Source organism: Ixodes scapularis, unplaced genomic scaffold (assembly GCF_016920785.2).
Source record: "Ixodes scapularis isolate PalLabHiFi unplaced genomic scaffold, ASM1692078v2 PGA_scaffold0__279_contigs__length_252992795, whole genome shotgun sequence".
Taxonomy (NCBI): Eukaryota; Metazoa; Arthropoda; class Arachnida; order Ixodida; family Ixodidae; genus Ixodes; species Ixodes scapularis.
The window spans coordinates 247,431,249-247,448,624 of record NW_024609835.1 but is presented as its reverse complement, the minus strand read 5'-3'; the positions used below and the strand labels follow the sequence as shown (position 1 = coordinate 247,448,624).

At 46.1% G+C, this 17,376-nt stretch overlaps 1 protein-coding gene across 1 annotated transcript in view; it reads left to right on the top strand.

The window, feature by feature from the left end:
* Window positions 1–5,148: 5,148 nt before the first annotated feature.
* LOC8025626 (sortilin-related receptor) overlaps window positions 5,149–17,376 on the top strand; it is a 286,962-nt gene continuing 274,734 nt past the window's right edge. The window contains exon 1 of the mRNA XM_029971324.3: window positions 5,149–5,468. Within this exon, the coding sequence (XP_029827184.2) occupies window positions 5,202–5,468 (267 nt within the window). The 5' untranslated portion in view covers window positions 5,149–5,201. The remainder of the gene's footprint in view (window positions 5,469–17,376) is intronic.

Below are 17,376 nucleotides of genomic sequence, written 5' to 3'. Positions count from 1 at the left end.
CTATTCCGCACCAAGAAAGCCGCAACAATTGCTGCGTGGTCGGCAAGATCGCGCACGGCACGACGTACTACATCGTCCCTTCGAAGCCGTACGAGGCGGAGTACTGCGCGACCTGGGTACGACTTGTGCGTCCATACAGGTTAGTGGTGTTTCTTACCTTCCAGTTCGCGCTTTGTTTAAGCTGCTGACGAATAATACAATTAACTTTTTTCTCTTCTAGCGACGATGGAACAGCATCGACACCGACGGCAAACTCTAAAGTATGCAACAAATACATCACCGGAATCGAGAAGCGGAATGCGGTCGCCCTCCTAAGCCTACCACCGTTGGATGTTTCCATCAGCCTACAGGAAGATAGTAAAGAGAATTGCGGAACGGCGCGAAAAAAAATCGCCCAGTTATTGTCAAGCTGATTCAGAAATAAACGTACTATCATGGACACTGTTATAGCGAGTTCGTTTCACACGCACTGGCACCGTTCGAGTTCTCTCCCAGAATACATCGCACTCACAGAGTGTTGCACGGAAAACTGGACTGAAACGAACTCGCCAAATGCACCGAGTGCAGAAGACTGATGCTGCCGCCATCTATGTTGTAGAAAAGGTACCGACTTCAAACCGAAACTAGCGCCTTTCTGTTCCGAGTGATGCGTGGGGACGCGAGAATGCAGTCGCTACCACCGTTTATCTACAAACGTTGGCAACTGCAACCTGTAGTTTATAGTTGCGATGTCTTCAAGCAGCTCGGCTGCCGTAGAGATAGTTACAGACGGCGTAAATTTCCGCAACCAGCTGTCTACAAAGCAGCTGGTTGCGATCTTTCAATCCTTATAACCGTTTACACTGAAGAAAAGTGATGATGGTGTCCGAGCAGAAGCTTGATCCGTTTGAGCATGGTATTATGCGTGAACCACTGAAAGGGTACAGCTTAAAACTAGCCTGTTGGAATATCCAGCAAAACTGGGACTTTCGATTTGGATCGTCATTATAGGTGGATTAGATATTAGCCTTGGTGAGGGCGTCGAGAACGAGAGCTTTCTCAAACAAAATACGACAAGGCAAGTTAGCTGCGTAGGTAAATGTTAAACATGATGATGTTGCCCAATCCTCGGGTACAGTCACCATCTTTAGCTTTCTCTGATGCTTATTGGGCAGTCAGAGGTTTCTGCTGGGGGAGGTTTATCGAGAAATGTTAAATTTTTCACCCGCACACGGATGGTGATCGACATCTCGGGGGCCACTGTTGCGTTTGTTCTGAGCATTTCTTTACACACTGGTATATTTCAGCGTTGTACGGCAACAGAGCGATTTAAAACCTGCAAATAAATCAGGGGTTGCCAATTGCTTCCTCCGTGAAATAGCAGACGCTCACAATTCAAGCTCGCGTTTGATTTTGTTTCCCGCAGGACGCGATTTCTATCAGAAAATCTAGTTTTTTTTCCCGTTCGGTTCCGCGACACATCGTAGCAGACGAACCCTCGTCGTCTGCTCCCGCTCCTCGCCGGCCCCACCGGAGTGAGGCATGACGGGATTGCATTTTGGCGCACTCCCGATTTTCTCGGTGCAGCGAGTGCATGCACGCGTGGGGTGTCAGCGCTGAAACGAACACGGAAAGTGCAACCACTCGTGGAGTGCCGGCCGAAACGAACCCGTTCCACGCTGCGAGTGGGCACGCGTGGGCACGAGTGCCGTGAAACGAACTCACCGCAGCGGCGGCCGTCCCGCACCCCTAGCGCCTCATAGCAGGCGCCGTCCGAAACTCCGCGCATGCGCCGTGTGGCGATCTCGCTCTTCCCGTTTGCGAGCACACCCTCGCTTTGTCGTCTGCTAGGCGCAGAGCAGGCGATGCCACGGTGCTGCTCGTCTGGTACCCAGGCCCTAGCGAACTGGTCTGAAACTCATTTTAAACCGGCGATTTTGATTGGGGGAGATTGCAGAGTCATTGAAGCATTAACCCTGTCTACGTTTTTTTTTTTTTGTTTTTTTTTTTGTTTTTTAGGAACAGGATTTCGCAATGCATCTTTCACAATATGCGCTCGCAAACCAGTATGAGCGCAGCAGGTGTGATACAAAAATAGACTTATACTCCGTTTCACCTAAAGTCCGAATGCAGCGTACGCTACAAAACAACATAGCCAATCAAATAGCGGCAAAGGTGCAATGTCACGGAGTGCATCACCGGGGGACACAATAAGGTGCAAAGAGTGAGCTTTTGTCGCTTTTGGTTGGCCCTATCGTCTCGTAGCGTCCGCTGCGCCTAGACCTAAAGTGAAACGGAGTATAACTGCAAGTTCGTCCCATAAAAAAGAAAAAAAGTAATCTATTGTGGTATTACAATTAGTGGCGATGATCATCCTTAGCCAGCGGAGTCAGGGAATCAACCGTGGACACCTCTTACGCCGTGGTTTGCTGAACCGTGTTCAGGGGAAATCGGCAAGCGCTGTGGCGTCGTCTGCTCTGTGCCTAGCAGACGACAAAGCGAGGGTGTGCTCGCAGGCGGGAAGAGCGAGTCCGCCACACGGCGCATGCGCGGGGTTTCGGACGGCGCCTGCTATGAGGCGCTGGGGGTACGGGACGGCTAGAGTTCCTGTATAGGCTCCCTACGGGAGCCTATACCGTAGGTAGCTATACAGGAACTCTAGGGACGGCCGCCGCTGCGGCCGTCCCGTATTAGATCCGCACAACCGTGCGGATCTAATTCAAGCCCCGACCAGGGCGCCCCTAGCGGCAAACGGGTCCGTTGCATCGGGCATCTTCTGCCAGGCGCTGCGTTGGTTGTGCGTTCTTGTAGTGGGTTAGCCGGTTAGCGCTGTAATTTCTGAGATGACTATTCCGCACCAAGAAAGCCGCAACAAGTGCTGCCTGGTCGGCTGAAACAGTACGTCGAAGATCGCGCACGGCACGTAGTACTAAATCGTCCCTTCGAAGCCGTACGAGGCGGAGTACTGCGCGACCTGGGTCAGAGCCTCTGCCTGGGTACGACTTGTGCGTCCATACAGGTTAGTGGTGTTTCTTACCTTCCAGTTCGTGCTTTGTTTAAGCTGCTGACGTATAATACAGTTACCTTCTTTTCTCTTCTAGCGACGATAGAACAGCATCGACACCGACGGCAAACTCTATGCAGCAAATACTTCACCGGAATCGAGAAGCGGAATGCGGTCGCCCTCCTAAGCCTACCCTTGGATGTTTCCATCAGCCTACAGGAAGATAGTAAAGAGAATCGCGGAGCGGCGCGAAAAAAAAATCGCCCAGTTATTGTCAAGCTGATTCAGAAATAAACGTACATAATTACCGCAGTCCCCTCAACGCCAACTAAATTTTTTTGCGGGCGCGCTTAATTTTGTTTGCAGAGTACGGCGCTCCGTGACATCCACTTGTCCGTCGAAACGGACCTCCTTCACGTCGTACACGCGGCCAGATTCATGAAAAAGTTTTCTCTTCGTCATATTGGCACCACGGAAGAAGCTTTCTGGATTCGTAACGGCCTTAAACCCCGTCGTAATCACCCCGGGAACACTATCCGCTGTGCTGCTAATCGCCACTGTTTCCCCCCGATGATTCTGCACCGGCTACCGAAGAAGCTTTCCGGATTCGTAGTCGCCCCCTGTCCTCTGTGCTGTTCGTTACTATTACTTCGCGATGATTCTGAGCCGGCGGCACCGGCTTCCGAAGGAACTTTCCGAACTCGTAACTGCCTTAAATTCCGTCGTAATCACGACGGGGACGCTGTCCGCCGTGCTGTTCGTCGCCATTGCTGCCCGATGCTCCTGCGGCGGCTACCGCCAGGTCAGCCAGGTCGCGGCGAACAATCGGCGACCGCCGCGACACGGCCGGCTTGCTCGCTTCCTATAGCTAACAGTGTCCACTCAACGCCAACAAAAAATTTTTGCGGGCGCGCTTAATTTTGTTTGCAGAGTACGACGCTCCGTGACATCCAGATGTCCGTCGAAACGGACCTCCTTCACGTCGCACACGCGGCCAGATTCATGAAACAGTTTTCTCTTAGTCATATTGGCACCACGGAAGAAGCTTTCTGGATTCGTAACCGCGTTAAACCCCGTCGTAATCACCCCGGGATCACTGTCCGCTGTGCTGCTAATCGCCACTTCTTCCCCCTGATGATTCTGCACCGGATACCGAAGAAGCTTTCCGGATTCTTAGTCGCCCACTGTCCTCTGTGCTGTTCGTTGCTATTACTTCGCGATGATACTGAGCCGGCGGCACCGGCTTCCGAAGGAACTTTCCGAACTCGTAACTGCCTTAAATTCCGTCGTAATCACGACGGGGACACTGTCCGCCGTGCTGTTCGTCGCCATTGCTGCCCGATGCTTCTGCGGTGACTACCGCCAGGTCGCGGCGAACAATAGGCGACCGCCGCGACACGGCCGGCTTGCTCGCTTCCTCCCTCTTAAATACTACAACGAAATTTCGCCGCTCATTTTTTGGTCTATATCTGTTCAAAAAAGCACCATCAAATCGAACATACCAATATCTCGTTAAAAAAGTCACGAAAAGGAATTTTAAAACGAATTAAACGATTAGCAAAGAGCACCTGGTGGATGTCGCTAACGCCTCGCTTGTAATGCCCGTCTAGCAACCTTGGCAGCTAGTGACGGAGGTTGTCCCGAATCCGGCCACGACGAGAGGAGAGGGGCAGGAGGAACTCCCCTCTTCCCGAGAATGCCTTTTGTGTGTCGCAGAAGTCGCTATTGTCCCCCCTACAAGATTATAGAAGATTAACCCGTCACTCTAAATTTGTACAAAAGCAGCCGCGTCGGTGGCTGGAACGACTAGGCCATCCTCTCGACGTCAGCCTCGCCGTAGCTTTGGTCGTCTTGAGACGACCTACGTCACGATTGCGTTGGATGTCACGTGGTCTCCGCTGGGCCTTCTCCGAGCGCTTGCCAAAGTGGGCCGTTTATAACGAAAAATACAGCCACCAGGCTCAAAATACAAACGTGTGATTGTCATTTACGGATAATGTGGATCATATTCAACCTATTTTTGAACACGACGGGAATATTTCAAATTTCTACCCTCTCCCCCATGCTTCTTAGGATAGGTGGCGCAAGCTGCCGCCCGTTATGAAGGGCACGGCCATTAGCATCCATCCACACACCAACCGGAAATCGCCCGAAGATTTAGGGCGATTCCGGGATTCCGAGAGTTGATGGAAGCAACCGAAGCAACGAGATTTGCGTGATGGAGAGAAGCTGTGTTTCTGACCTCGTGCGTCGCCTGCTGCTGATAAAATTCGTGTTGAGCCTCAGCATTGCGGCATGCAGCAGCTACGGACTCCACGGTGACACGCTACGCCTTGCCCCGAGCACGGAAACGGGCTCGATGTACACCTTCTTCTCGGACCCTGTCGGAGCGGAAAGTTCGTCGAGCTCCCTGGCTGCCCGGCGTCTGAAGCGCTCGGTCACCGTCTCGGACACTCCGATGAACACCACGGGCATGATGTCCATCGTAAGCGTCTACCCCTTTTTGTTCCCAGTGTTGGCGTAACATGACACAACCCGCGTCGCCCGCTTGCGCAGTGTTTACGGCCGCGGCCTGCGGAGCTCTGCTCCCAAGTGACGATGTATTGTCTCCTGTTGCCGGGCTCGGTGCCATGGTAGCTGATGCAGGCGCGCAGTGCGCACCTAAGCTGGGGCCCCTATTCGAGCGCCGGCGCGGGGCTCACCCGACGACGTCTGCAGCCGGCCGGATGCGGGCACCGCGATAAAAAGGCCGACTTTGCTTTCCCCCGCATCGTCCGACTGGCTGTCCGGGGTCCTCAGAGGGCTCGGAGGAACGGGTTGTCGCCACGGTGACGGCCATCGGGGCTGCTCCTGACCCCCTCGACGTTCCCCGATGGTTCGACATCTGGTCCTAACTCGGCAGCGGAAGTTTGATTCGTGCAGTTATTGCCTCGACGGCCGTGATGGTGTGACGAATGAAAGGTCGTTTTCTGTCGCCTTGAGATGGGCCAAGTTTGTTTGCCCATGATGGATGGTGCGCACGATCAGCGGTGTATCGTTCTGCAGCTATAAGGCCGCAGAAGTCATGGAACGGTAGAGAGACCAGCTGGACGGTTCCAGTTTCCCGAAAGCCAAGATGTGTTCTTCGTGTGTCTTGGCTACTCTTCACCTCACATTTTCCTTTTGGCAGACTGTGACTGGTCTTCTATGAGGATTCTCTTTAACCAGGGTTGCCAGGTACTTGCAGAGTAACCCGCCAAATTTTTGTGAGCTATAGCCCAAGAATAGCCAAATGACGGGATATAAAAATAGCCCAAAATGTAAGACTTCATACAAGGTATTTAAAACATATTTTTGGAACACTGATGATATAACACATAACACGTATGCACAAAAAAAAAAATGCAAAGAGATGAAACATTACCTGATTCCTGAACCAATGGCGGAGCACGGGTACATCACTTCGGTGGCGCAGTGGCGGAATCGGAGGGGAATCCAAATGCCCTGAACCCCCCTCCCCACCTCTTTTCTCAACCCTAACATTTTACACATGTAGCATTCAAAAGGAAGGGGGGTGGAGGTCTTTTTTCAAACATCTTATACGCTGATCTCCCGGAAACACCTGCATCCGTCCCTGGCTGCGGTATTGAATCACACCAAAACACGTCAAACAAAACACTTAAAAACTTAAAAAAAAAAAAAAAATCATACCTTTGGGACTAATGATTAATGAGGGTCCACCCATTGTATTTTCATGCTTGTGATTTGGTATTTTCCTTTTCTACTTTCTTGAGTTGATTGTTGTTTCCTTCCTGGCTGAAAATGCCATGCTTTGAAACGAAGTGGCTTGGAAACTAGGTCCTTTAAAATTGCTTGAATCTCGAGTATGAAATAGCCTAGGATAGTAGGGTTGTGCGAGTATTCGGAATTTCAAATAGTAGTTTCGAATATTACACTTTTTGCTTCGAGAAGAACTGCACTATGCTCGTTTTTCGAAATGATTGTTGCAGCGGGTTAGTCCCGTTGAGTGCGCTTTTTACCGAGCACTGGTGCACTGCAGAGAAGCAATATCCGCAGAAGTAGGCGGTTATTGCATCTCTGCAGTGCACCAGGCTACCCCCCAAAGTGAGTCGTTGGTGGCACCACCTAAGATGGGCTAAGTGAAGCTTCGGTGGAATTCCCACTCCCCGGTGTAAACCTTTTGAGGGTAACGTTGGTTCAAACTTTTCTTTGGAAGTTCCAATTTCGTTGAAATTTTGATCTTTCCAGGTTCAAAAGTTAGAAAATTGTTGCATATCCTAATATAGTTAAAAAATGTTAAATTTCTTATGACAACAAATTTGAAAGTGAAAAAAATAATTGAATTTTTAGCGTGTAAAATACAGTTGTTTGAAAATTGTAAAATTTTTTTATATAAAAATATAGATATTTCAAATGCTTCAAACCTCCCCTTGGTTTTTAATGTTTTCACCTCAGGTTGGAATTGAGTTCACGTCATCTGCAGCGAGGACCTTGGTTTAGTAATTTCGGATGAGGGAGGCCCATCTTTCTGTTGGGCATCCGTTGGGTGCATCTAATGTTCCAGGGGTTGTTGAGCTGAGATGGCTTTCAGAGGCTCCTTATTTCTTCAAATGGAATATAGGTGCGGCAGAATGTCTTCGTGCGGACCACTTTTTTGTCATTAACCCCATACTAGTGTCGTTTTAATAGAACTCCGAGACAGTCGTTATGTGGAGCGCAAGTTGTCTGCTTCTTTTGCAGGGGTTGTGGTGACGTCAGAACGCGGAGCTATGATTGGCTCTGAATGAAAGACGTTGGATAGACCTTGAGGCAGCTTGCTTCGAGGTCTAGCCACTATCCTTTATTCACAGCCAATCGGAGCTCGGCGTCATTCTGACGTCACCCCAACTCTTGCGCAAGAAGCAGACGGCTTGCTCTCCGCATACTTTGGCAAGGGTTGCCTTGATGCATACCCGATACGGAAAGAAAACGTGGAGTCAATGGTATAACATATGGCCAGCACATCAGTACTTTAGCCCCATGTTGCCGTACAAGGAGCTTTGTCCAAATTGCTGGTTAAAAAGAAACTTTTCGTGTAAAGCTCGTAAAAATATTTGGCGCTGGAGAAAATCTGTGTTCATGTTCTGCCCATTGAAAAGCACAGCGAAACATTCCAAGCACGTATGTGATCTCACCGCCTTGCCGTCTCCTTTCGCACAATAAAGTATGTCTGCTATAGTCAGTGTCACCGTCGCAACGGAGCGTCTTCTTTATGGAGGAGCAGCGTCTGAAGCCAGCAACGCCATCTTCTAAATGTTGTTTGCTAATGTGACAGCCGCAAAGAGTCGGGCGCACCTGGTAGGGGTCTACACTGAAAGCCCCTGGGCAGTTCCGACAAGGCTCGGTGCATAGATCAGGGGATACTTCGGCTTTTTCGCCATGCATTTTAATGATGTAAACAAAAAGAGTTTGAAATGGAGACTTCACGCAGATGGCTGATTTTTTCCAGTGCCTTATATTTATGAAAACCATATTATTTTGGCCTTCCGACGGTTGGTGTTTTTCCCTTCCAACCGGGGGTGGGGTTAAAGTATTCACGAAAGAATCAGCATAGAAGCAATCAATGAACACAAAAGGGGGGGGGGGGGTTGAAGTATCCACAAAAGAATCGGGATAGAAGCAATCAATTAACACGAAACGGCGTAGTCAGTGCTGACTCCAGTGAGTCTAAAGGATCGATATCAGCCATCTAAAATGGTGGACGATGCTCACGGTTGCGTCGATTAACTTCGGCTGCTTCGATATTCCTGAAAATTTGCTAATGACCCATAATCCAATTATTTAATGTTACGTGGCTAGTGTTACATTGTCCGTGCGAATGAGGAATTCCCGTTTCCTTTTTCTTTCAGAATTAAGAAGCTGTCACCCAAATTATCTTGAGAGATGGCCCGCCCCCAAGAGATAGCCCACCCCTGTTTTTGGCATGATTTTCTACTTTTTCAGAAGCACTGAAAGATAGCCCACTTTTAGCACTTGCAGAGCCCCGGCCTATGGTGACCTCGGTGGAAATGGTGTTCTTACCTATGACGGGAGACATGCGAACATTGCTAACTTAAAAGGACAGGAATCTTTGCTTCATCACCCCTAGCTGCGATCGCAAGTTTCACAGGATACAAATTATTTTGACGTCAACTTTCAAAATAATTTTGAATATTATGTTGAAGTTCCTGAGGCCACTTCCGGAAAACGTGAAAATATTCCCAAAAACATTTTGACGTCTCCTGTCAAAATATTTTTGTAATTATTTTGACATCTCCAACTAAGCTTCGGGGTCAAAACCCACCGTGATGTGGAATGCCAAAAAAAAAAAAAAACGCTTCTCAATGTATGTCAGTTATCAGGCCACCTGTAACAATCGCTTGATTGTGCTAAACATTACAGAATGCGGTGCCGCTGCTTTTCATGATTTATATAGACAAAGGAGCTGAATGCTGTTACACTAAGTCAAGTGCTGGAGCTCAGAATGTACTTTCCTATATCGCTCGATTACTTGACTTAAAAAATAATTAAAAATCACTTTAAGAGAAACTATTACTTTTCGATAATTTTTATATTGTATGATTGTTTCAGACACATTTCAGGGGTCTCAAACATGCAGCCCACAGTCAATCAGCTGCGAGCCCCCCGTCACCACGTGTCAAACGCTAGAAAGGGTGTGCGCCATAATGATCTCATGTTGCCCACACATTTCCGCTCGAAATATTGTTCTGCTCTTTTAACATATTCACATAGTTTACACTGTTCTGTTTTCATTTGCCTTGTGTGTCATATTAATCTTTGCTTCCCATCTTTTTGTCACATTAATCACCTGTACAAGAATTCTGCTACTGGGCTATGAGCTCTTTGCTCAAGGACGCACGTCGGCTGCACAAACTGTCGCTCCGCAACTGCCGAAGCTAAAGTTACGAGCTCGGGATTCTCGCCTTCTGAAAATATCACCGTAAAATATAATCTCGTACTGCTGCTATAAAAATCGCCAGGGAAACAAGAACAGTCGTTTGAACAGATTTTTTTTTGCGTCGAGTTTAATTAATTTTTGAGTGAATTGAGCAAACAGTGTACTTGCTCTCTCGTTCTATTAAAGAATGCCAGCAGGTTGGCGAGACGTTTAAGTTTTGCTGTCACATCACGTAAGGACACGAGACAAATCAAATCTAAAAAATATGAGTTTACAAAGAGCAGGAAGCACGAGGTACGTTCTCTATGAAGGGTCTGGACCCCGCCTTACGTTGGCCCTCCACCTTTGGGGGCTACATTATCTGGCCCCTATACTTGGGGGAGACCCCCAAGTTATTTACTAATTCCTATTTTTACTTGGACGAGTGGGACACTCTAAAATACGTCTGAAACTAAAACCAATGGAAAAGGTAGCGCTCCCAGAGGGCAGTGAATTTCAGCCGACTGTTTGAGAAATGGGAGAGAGGGCAGTGGTCCTGCTCGGTTGAGGAGCCCTCGTTCCTGGAACATGGACATGCTTAAGGTACCTTGAACTGCACCTTTTTTAAAAAAAAAAAGATTATATTCAGGACTGCAGAGTTTTGGCATGTATGGATAACAAGGAACACCCTCACCAAGTCATGTCAATGTGCACTGACAATGTCAAAAATAATTATTCTTTATATGTTGGTGAGGTGTGCTGCACTGTGTAGCATTCGTCATCCACAAGTGAAAATAGCTGAAAGCAATGTTAGTATATCTGAAGAAGTTTGACGAAGACATCACCTACACTGCTGGAAAGAATTTCTGAAATTTAAGACGCAAAAAGAAAATTTTAAAATGTCATCTTCAAACTTCAAGTGCATTTATTTAAGCTTCACGTTTTGGCAGCAAATCCCACCTTAATAAAACTATCTTTTCAGTATGAAACTACCGACAGACTTTCAAAACTTGGCCAATGTAGAAAAAGATATTAAATTCATGAAATTTTTTTTACCTGAAAATTGCATATTTTCTGAAATTTCTTTCGTATAGTAACCAGCAACAAGTATTCCAGTATGCATCCCCCAGAAGAATATGTGGTGATCAACACCATTTCTCAACGATAGATTCATTGAGCAGATTCCATAAAAAGCTATATTGTGGGAGTATAGTACCTCATAAAATTGGTTCACAGGGCTGAAACTTTTCATGCCCTCCTTCTATATGGCTACAAACACCACCGGCAAATTTCATGCCGATTGATTGAGCAGTTCAAAAATAGACATGCCCAGGTAGTGTCCCCCCTTAAACAACTCTCGGAGAAAGCGGATATGACCAAGATTTTCGCACTACTATGGTGTCGTCTCAAGCCCATCTTTTAGCCAAGCATGTGCGACACCGAGGAAAGAAAAAGCAGATATGGGCGACTCGGACCCAGCTGCGCAGTAGCAGAGTTGGAAGAGGTGAGGCTCTCTGGGAACACCCGTGGACACATGGAGCTGATGGCACTCGTAGCTTTGCGCTCTGGAGCCGCGTCCACCATGGACGTAGAACAGCCAAGCACATGCACCAAATCTTTCAATAGATTTAGCGGTTTTCGATGATGCTCAACAAGTTTCTAATTTTTTATTGTCACGAATTAAAGGGTTAATTAACAAATTTAGCGAATTATCCGACTTATTGTGAGGTCTTGCCCCTATATTCTGCCCTCTGGCCGTAAAGATCTCCTGCAGAGACCACATTAATGTACCTTTGCGGCTTTTTTAAATAACTTTGCTCCGACCAGTGTTGGAACTAACAGATTAGAAGTAACGACGTTACTGGTAATGCATTAATTTTTTGACTAGCATACTAACATACTCGTTAGAATCCCAAATGACTAACGATCATTTATGGCATCTGCTATCAAATTACGTCACCCGTTACTCGTTACTTGTTATTAAAAATGGCCGCATAGTTGTTTGAAAACAAAATAATTTTTATTCTGGCAAAAAAAAACCAACAAAGCTATGCATAAGCGACGTCATTTCAAACTCCTTTGGAAGACTCTTTTAACGTTTCCACGACCTGGCCCAAAAGGAGCGAGATTATCGCTGTGCGGAAGCCCTAAGTGCTCTTGGTGCAGTGTTTGTATAAAAGCTGCTGAGATCACCATCGCCGTACCCTGAGCAGTCGCCTTTCTGGAAAGAGACATTCATTCAGAAGGCAACAGTCTACCGCCGCTCGAAGGATTTTGCCTCAGCGTCCCTAGCTATTCCAGTTGGTCACATCCTTCTCTTTAAAACAAATAAATTCTCCTTCTGTCAACAACAGAAAGGATAAACTCAAAGTTTGAAAGCGTTGGCGTTCTCACGCTTTTAACCAAAACAAGTGTGTCAGCGGTGGCCGGGTGCTGATGTGTCGTTTATTGGAATGCAACGATGGTTCGTGAGGAATAAAATTATGTTTATTTTACCGGATTAGGTTTGATTATATGAAGAGGGCTATTTTGCATCTGCTATGTTTGCGGCTGCTACATTCCTTTCGGAGCGGCTTCTTTTTTCCATCTAGGTGCTATGGGCAAGGTTCAATTCTCCGAATCACGCTTGCAAAGCGTCATGTGTCCGATTATGTACATCACACATCGTGCCGAGGCCAGGCAAACAAATTGGGCTTGCTAAATGTGTTGAGGATATACATTACAGTTGTTCGAATCGTGCTCCCGAAGCGTCACGTGTTGGTGACGCTTCACGTTTCTGGTAATGGCGACCGTCACCAGAAAGACGTCACCATCTTTTAGAATCCCTGCTGCTATGGTGCTGTTTGTGCGAGTTTCCAAGGTATAAATGTGATCTGTACCCCACTGCTCTGCTGTAATGCTCTGGTGCTGCAGAGTACAAATAATAAATAAATAATTACTGAATAATTGCATTGTTGCCGAAGTTTATAAAGGTGGTTTATTATAAACAGCTGTCATATACTAACAGTAAAACAAAGTAACAACAAACTAATATAAAATTAATCTCTGTTGTCATGGCGAGTAACGACGCCGATATTTCGTTAGATTTGCAAAATGGTAACGGAGCTCTGTAACGCGTTAGCTTTTTTCCAGGCTAACGAGTAACGCTATTTCGTTGCTTATTTTCGGTAATTGGCACAACACTGGTTCTGCCTAAAATTAAGCACCCTCATATTGCTAATGATCGAAGGAATGTTTTTGTTTGGCTAACTGCACCAGCCGACGAGACAAAATTTTGTGCCTCCAAGATGTCGAGGCTTCCGGTCCCAAAACGGGCAGTCTCTGCAAGGTTCGGAGTTTTGGGGATTTTTACTTTGCAGACTTTGTGGGGCAAAGGTTGGCAGTTGCTATGTATGCTGAGGATCCAGCAGTTTGGAATTCTTTACCACAATTTTAAAGCATTGGGAGCTTTTTCTTTATCTTCTATGCTTCGTTACCAGTGAATATGATTTGTACAATCAGATATCAGTATTTTGTACCTAGTTGTCACGAGGTTTTATGTTCACGAAAACTTGTCCGCTCATGTCTACCTTCAATCAAATTGTGCTGGGTGTAAGTGATAAAGAAAAAAGTAGAGAGGCTAGTAACACTGAGATTTGGCATGAAAAAGATTCCCAACTGTCACATAAAATTTGGTTTTGCCGTAAAAGAATGCACCTTACATTGGGGAATCAACTGCCGTAAAATACCGGGCAAGCGCCCACTCAAAATTTAGAGATAGTCGCGAAAAAATAGGGGATGGGCGCTTGTCCGGTCATCAATTTTACATATCAATGTAATGTGCATATTTTTTCATATCGTAGAAATTTGGATATTGGGCGCTTAACGTGGAATGGGCGGATGCACGGTATTCTACGGTAGTTTTCAAATTTGTAGACAAAGCTGTGGTAAAGGGGAAGTGTCATAGTAAATCTCGGTGGACCTTTCGCATACAAAGGCACCACCATACAACTGGCACGTAAGCTACGTTTGGTGGAGTCACATGAATGAATAGTTAAAGGCATACGACTGAGTTGTTTTAGTCGGGCAGCGGCTTGCACCACTGACTAGATTTGTGGGGACAATCTGAGACTATGTGTCGATAGTCTACTTGTTTCGCCATAATTTTACGCTTTCTCTGCCGGCAGAAGGACAATTTTATGATAGAATTGACGTGAGGGACGGTGGACCGTCGTCTGGCAGTAATACCGGGTCTCGGTCCAATTGTATCGGGGTCGCAAAAGCTGTGGAGAGGTTTTTTTAAGGTTCTTTTTATCGTAGCAAAGTGGTCATTCCGTGGCAAAGTGGTCATTCGAAGAAGCATGCCAACCTCCTAGATACAGAGGGGGTGAGAGAGGTAGCGCATTTCCTCGTGGAAGCCGCACCATATCCGTCCGCCGACCGTAACTCCAGCTTCTTGAGGAGCGCATGTGCACAACTCCTTGGGAAAGGTCCAGTCTTTACTTGCATTACTTCCCCATTGCTCAAGTAAGGGGAGGGTTTGCCAGGCAACGCAACTGGTACACAAAATCGGGACATGTTAGGATACACCTTGGCGAAAGTTGCCGTTTTGTGAGATTGGATCCTAAGAAGTCTTGGTTTTGAGTGGCACACACCCAGTTACCTTCTCCAAGGGCGACTGTTCTTCGAGGGGCGTCTCAGACGTCTGCCGAATTCCGCTCTTTGTCTTTGGTTGAAGCGAATCTAGCATGTTCTCCACCTCATTGTTGGTTGCTTAATTTTTGTTTTCTTTTGGCATTTCGAGACGGCCAGTGGATGGAGTCTCGGAGTTGAGATATGGTTAAACGTAGGGCGTCCTCGTTGGCGCCGGTTCTGAGAACTGTTAGTGAGTTGGGACCTCTGGCTGGCGTCCTATGATAGGGCCGCCCCCCCCCACCCCCCACCCCCGGCGACATCCTGTGTGTCTCCCCTTAGCTCGTTATCTGGAAACAGACGGGAAGGCCCGTAACAATGCTGCGCCTTCCCCGCACCAGTCAAAGCTTCGACTTGGCCGGTGTCGTTGATGCTGGTTGTTCCTGGGGTCAGACAAAGAGACCCTGCAAGATTTGATGGGAATGATGTCACTTTAATTAAGTTCCCCCGTTTTTATGCATTGCTGCAAAACATGGCCTACCCGCTCCTCACTGCTTGATTTGCGGTTGTGGTGGAATGAAGATGCAGACGTCCCTGCTGTGGCCTAGTCTCGCACGTGTGCAGAACGCCCTGGCAAGTGTTGAATGCGCCGGTCACCTTTCCCACTGGGTCGTGGCTAGTTTTATTAGAAGCAGGTGACGTTCAACCAATAGCCACGGTCAGTCTGGGAGCATTTGCAGTCTGGCAAGTGAGGCAGCGCCTTTTTATCGGCTAAAGTTGTACCTTTGAAAACACTTTTTCGGCTGAGGTACCAGGTTCGTTTATCCGCAACATTTTCTTGGCTCGGTTAAAACAGAAGTGTCCTAATATTATAAATACTAAATGCCAAACTGAAATGTAGCAGCTTTTGAACCTAGTTTCTTTTTGTACCACATTTTAATTTTATGTGCAGGCAGATACATTGCAGTCAGGTTCATTAACTTTGAAAGAATGGTTTCAGGAAGTTTAATTTATGAACAGGCAGTTTTTATTTCATAAAATAAATTTTTTCGGCTTGCCGATAGCCAACTAAGGTTGTGGACTGCAAATGTTTTGCATCCTTGAAGTTTGGGCTTCTCCATGCTTGTTGAATGTGGCCAAAACATCTGAGCGTCGTTGTGTGTGCCGTCTAGAGAAGCTTGCTGGGTCTGTGCTGCGTCACAGGCCCAGCCAGGTGACGTCTCCTTCTTTTGGCGGCGCTGTCCACTGCGACGCTCTGCACTAGCTTCATTTGCCTCTTTGTTCTCTGCAGTTTGATTGGCGACGAATGCCCGCTATCGAGATTTGCTCGCCAACCGCAAAAAAAAAAAAAAGAAAAAAAACTAAAGTTTTCTCGTTTTTACTTTTTCACAGATAATATTTGGGGAAATGTATTGTTTGCTGTTCTGAACATGAAACGACTTGTGGCGTCCTGTACTGGAATTTACTGAGGAACAAATAAAAGTGCTTATAATCTAAAAAGAATACACACATATATATATATATATATATATATATATATATATCTGCACTTTTTATGATGGGATTTAAATATTTGAAGGAGCAAAAAATTCTGAAATACTTTTTTTTCTTTGTGGGTGTTTTATCTTTTTAGAAGTGCATCTGTGGCCATTGTTATTTACTTTAACCTGTACTATGGGCATTGTAGTTCATATTAAAACAAAAATGTTGCAGCTCTTGTTTTTCTTAACTACATTTCTTGGTCAAGTGGCAACAAAAATGTTGCACCTCTGGCATTTTTCAAGAAGTGTAGGCCTCTAAGTAGGGTTTTTCACTTTTGATTCTTTTCAGATTTGCTGTCTCTGCATAATTTTTTCGTTTTTATCGAGGAAGTAAATTTTCGGTCTTTTTCAATAAATCGTTATACGTGTGAAAAAAATTTTTTTTTTCCGGTGATATCTGCAACATTTTTATTCAACTCGAAGCCATACATGTTTTTGCTTGTTTACAAATTTCGCATAATGCAAGTCATCTGTGATAACGAATTAAGGCCAAGAACAAATAATAAAACGCCAGTGTAGTCCCCGAAAAATCAGTTCATTAAAAAAAATAGTACTGTATTATCTTCAAAGAGTCCCGCCCCCGAAAGATAGCCCACTTTTATTTTTGGCTTGATTTGCTTCTTTTTTTTTTTGAACACCTAAGGATAGTTTATTTTTAGTAATCATAGTGTTTGGATAAGGGATGGCCCCTGCATAAATGCAGCTAGATAGCTATAGCAGGAGATCAGCTCATTTCTGACTGGAAAGCCGTCATCTTTGCTCCCTTTCCCCTGGTCACAATAACAAGTTTGACAGGCACACATGATCTAAAATTAGCGTTTTTTCAAAAGTTAGCCCAGTCCTTATTTTCACTCAATTGGCTTTAGGTAGGCTCAGGATATTACGGTATATATATAAAAATATTGGCAAGATTGATTTTCTGAAAAGCATAATACCATTTGGCATTTGTAGGATGCTTCTACAGGCAAGGGGTGCACATAAATGTTTTGCAGGATGGCCATTCATGATAATAGACTGTAGTAGTGAGCCCCCAAAAACAAAACTGTCGTTCGGTTCTCGTCTCCTTATCTAGACCGGCAGCAGACTGCACATTATATTGAAGCTCATAGCTTCCTGTACACCGATAAGAGGCTATGTTTGGGTCCCACTCTGATCCGTGGTCTTCACTAATCCTTTTGTGTGTGTGTGGGGCCTTTGGATAACTTATGTCCTTATTGACGAGAACAAAAAGCTCGAGGTACACCTAAGCACTTCTTATGAGTTGTGAATGCAAATGCACAGAAGCCCCTCCGACAAAGTAGATGCTAGATGCGGCGCCATGTTCG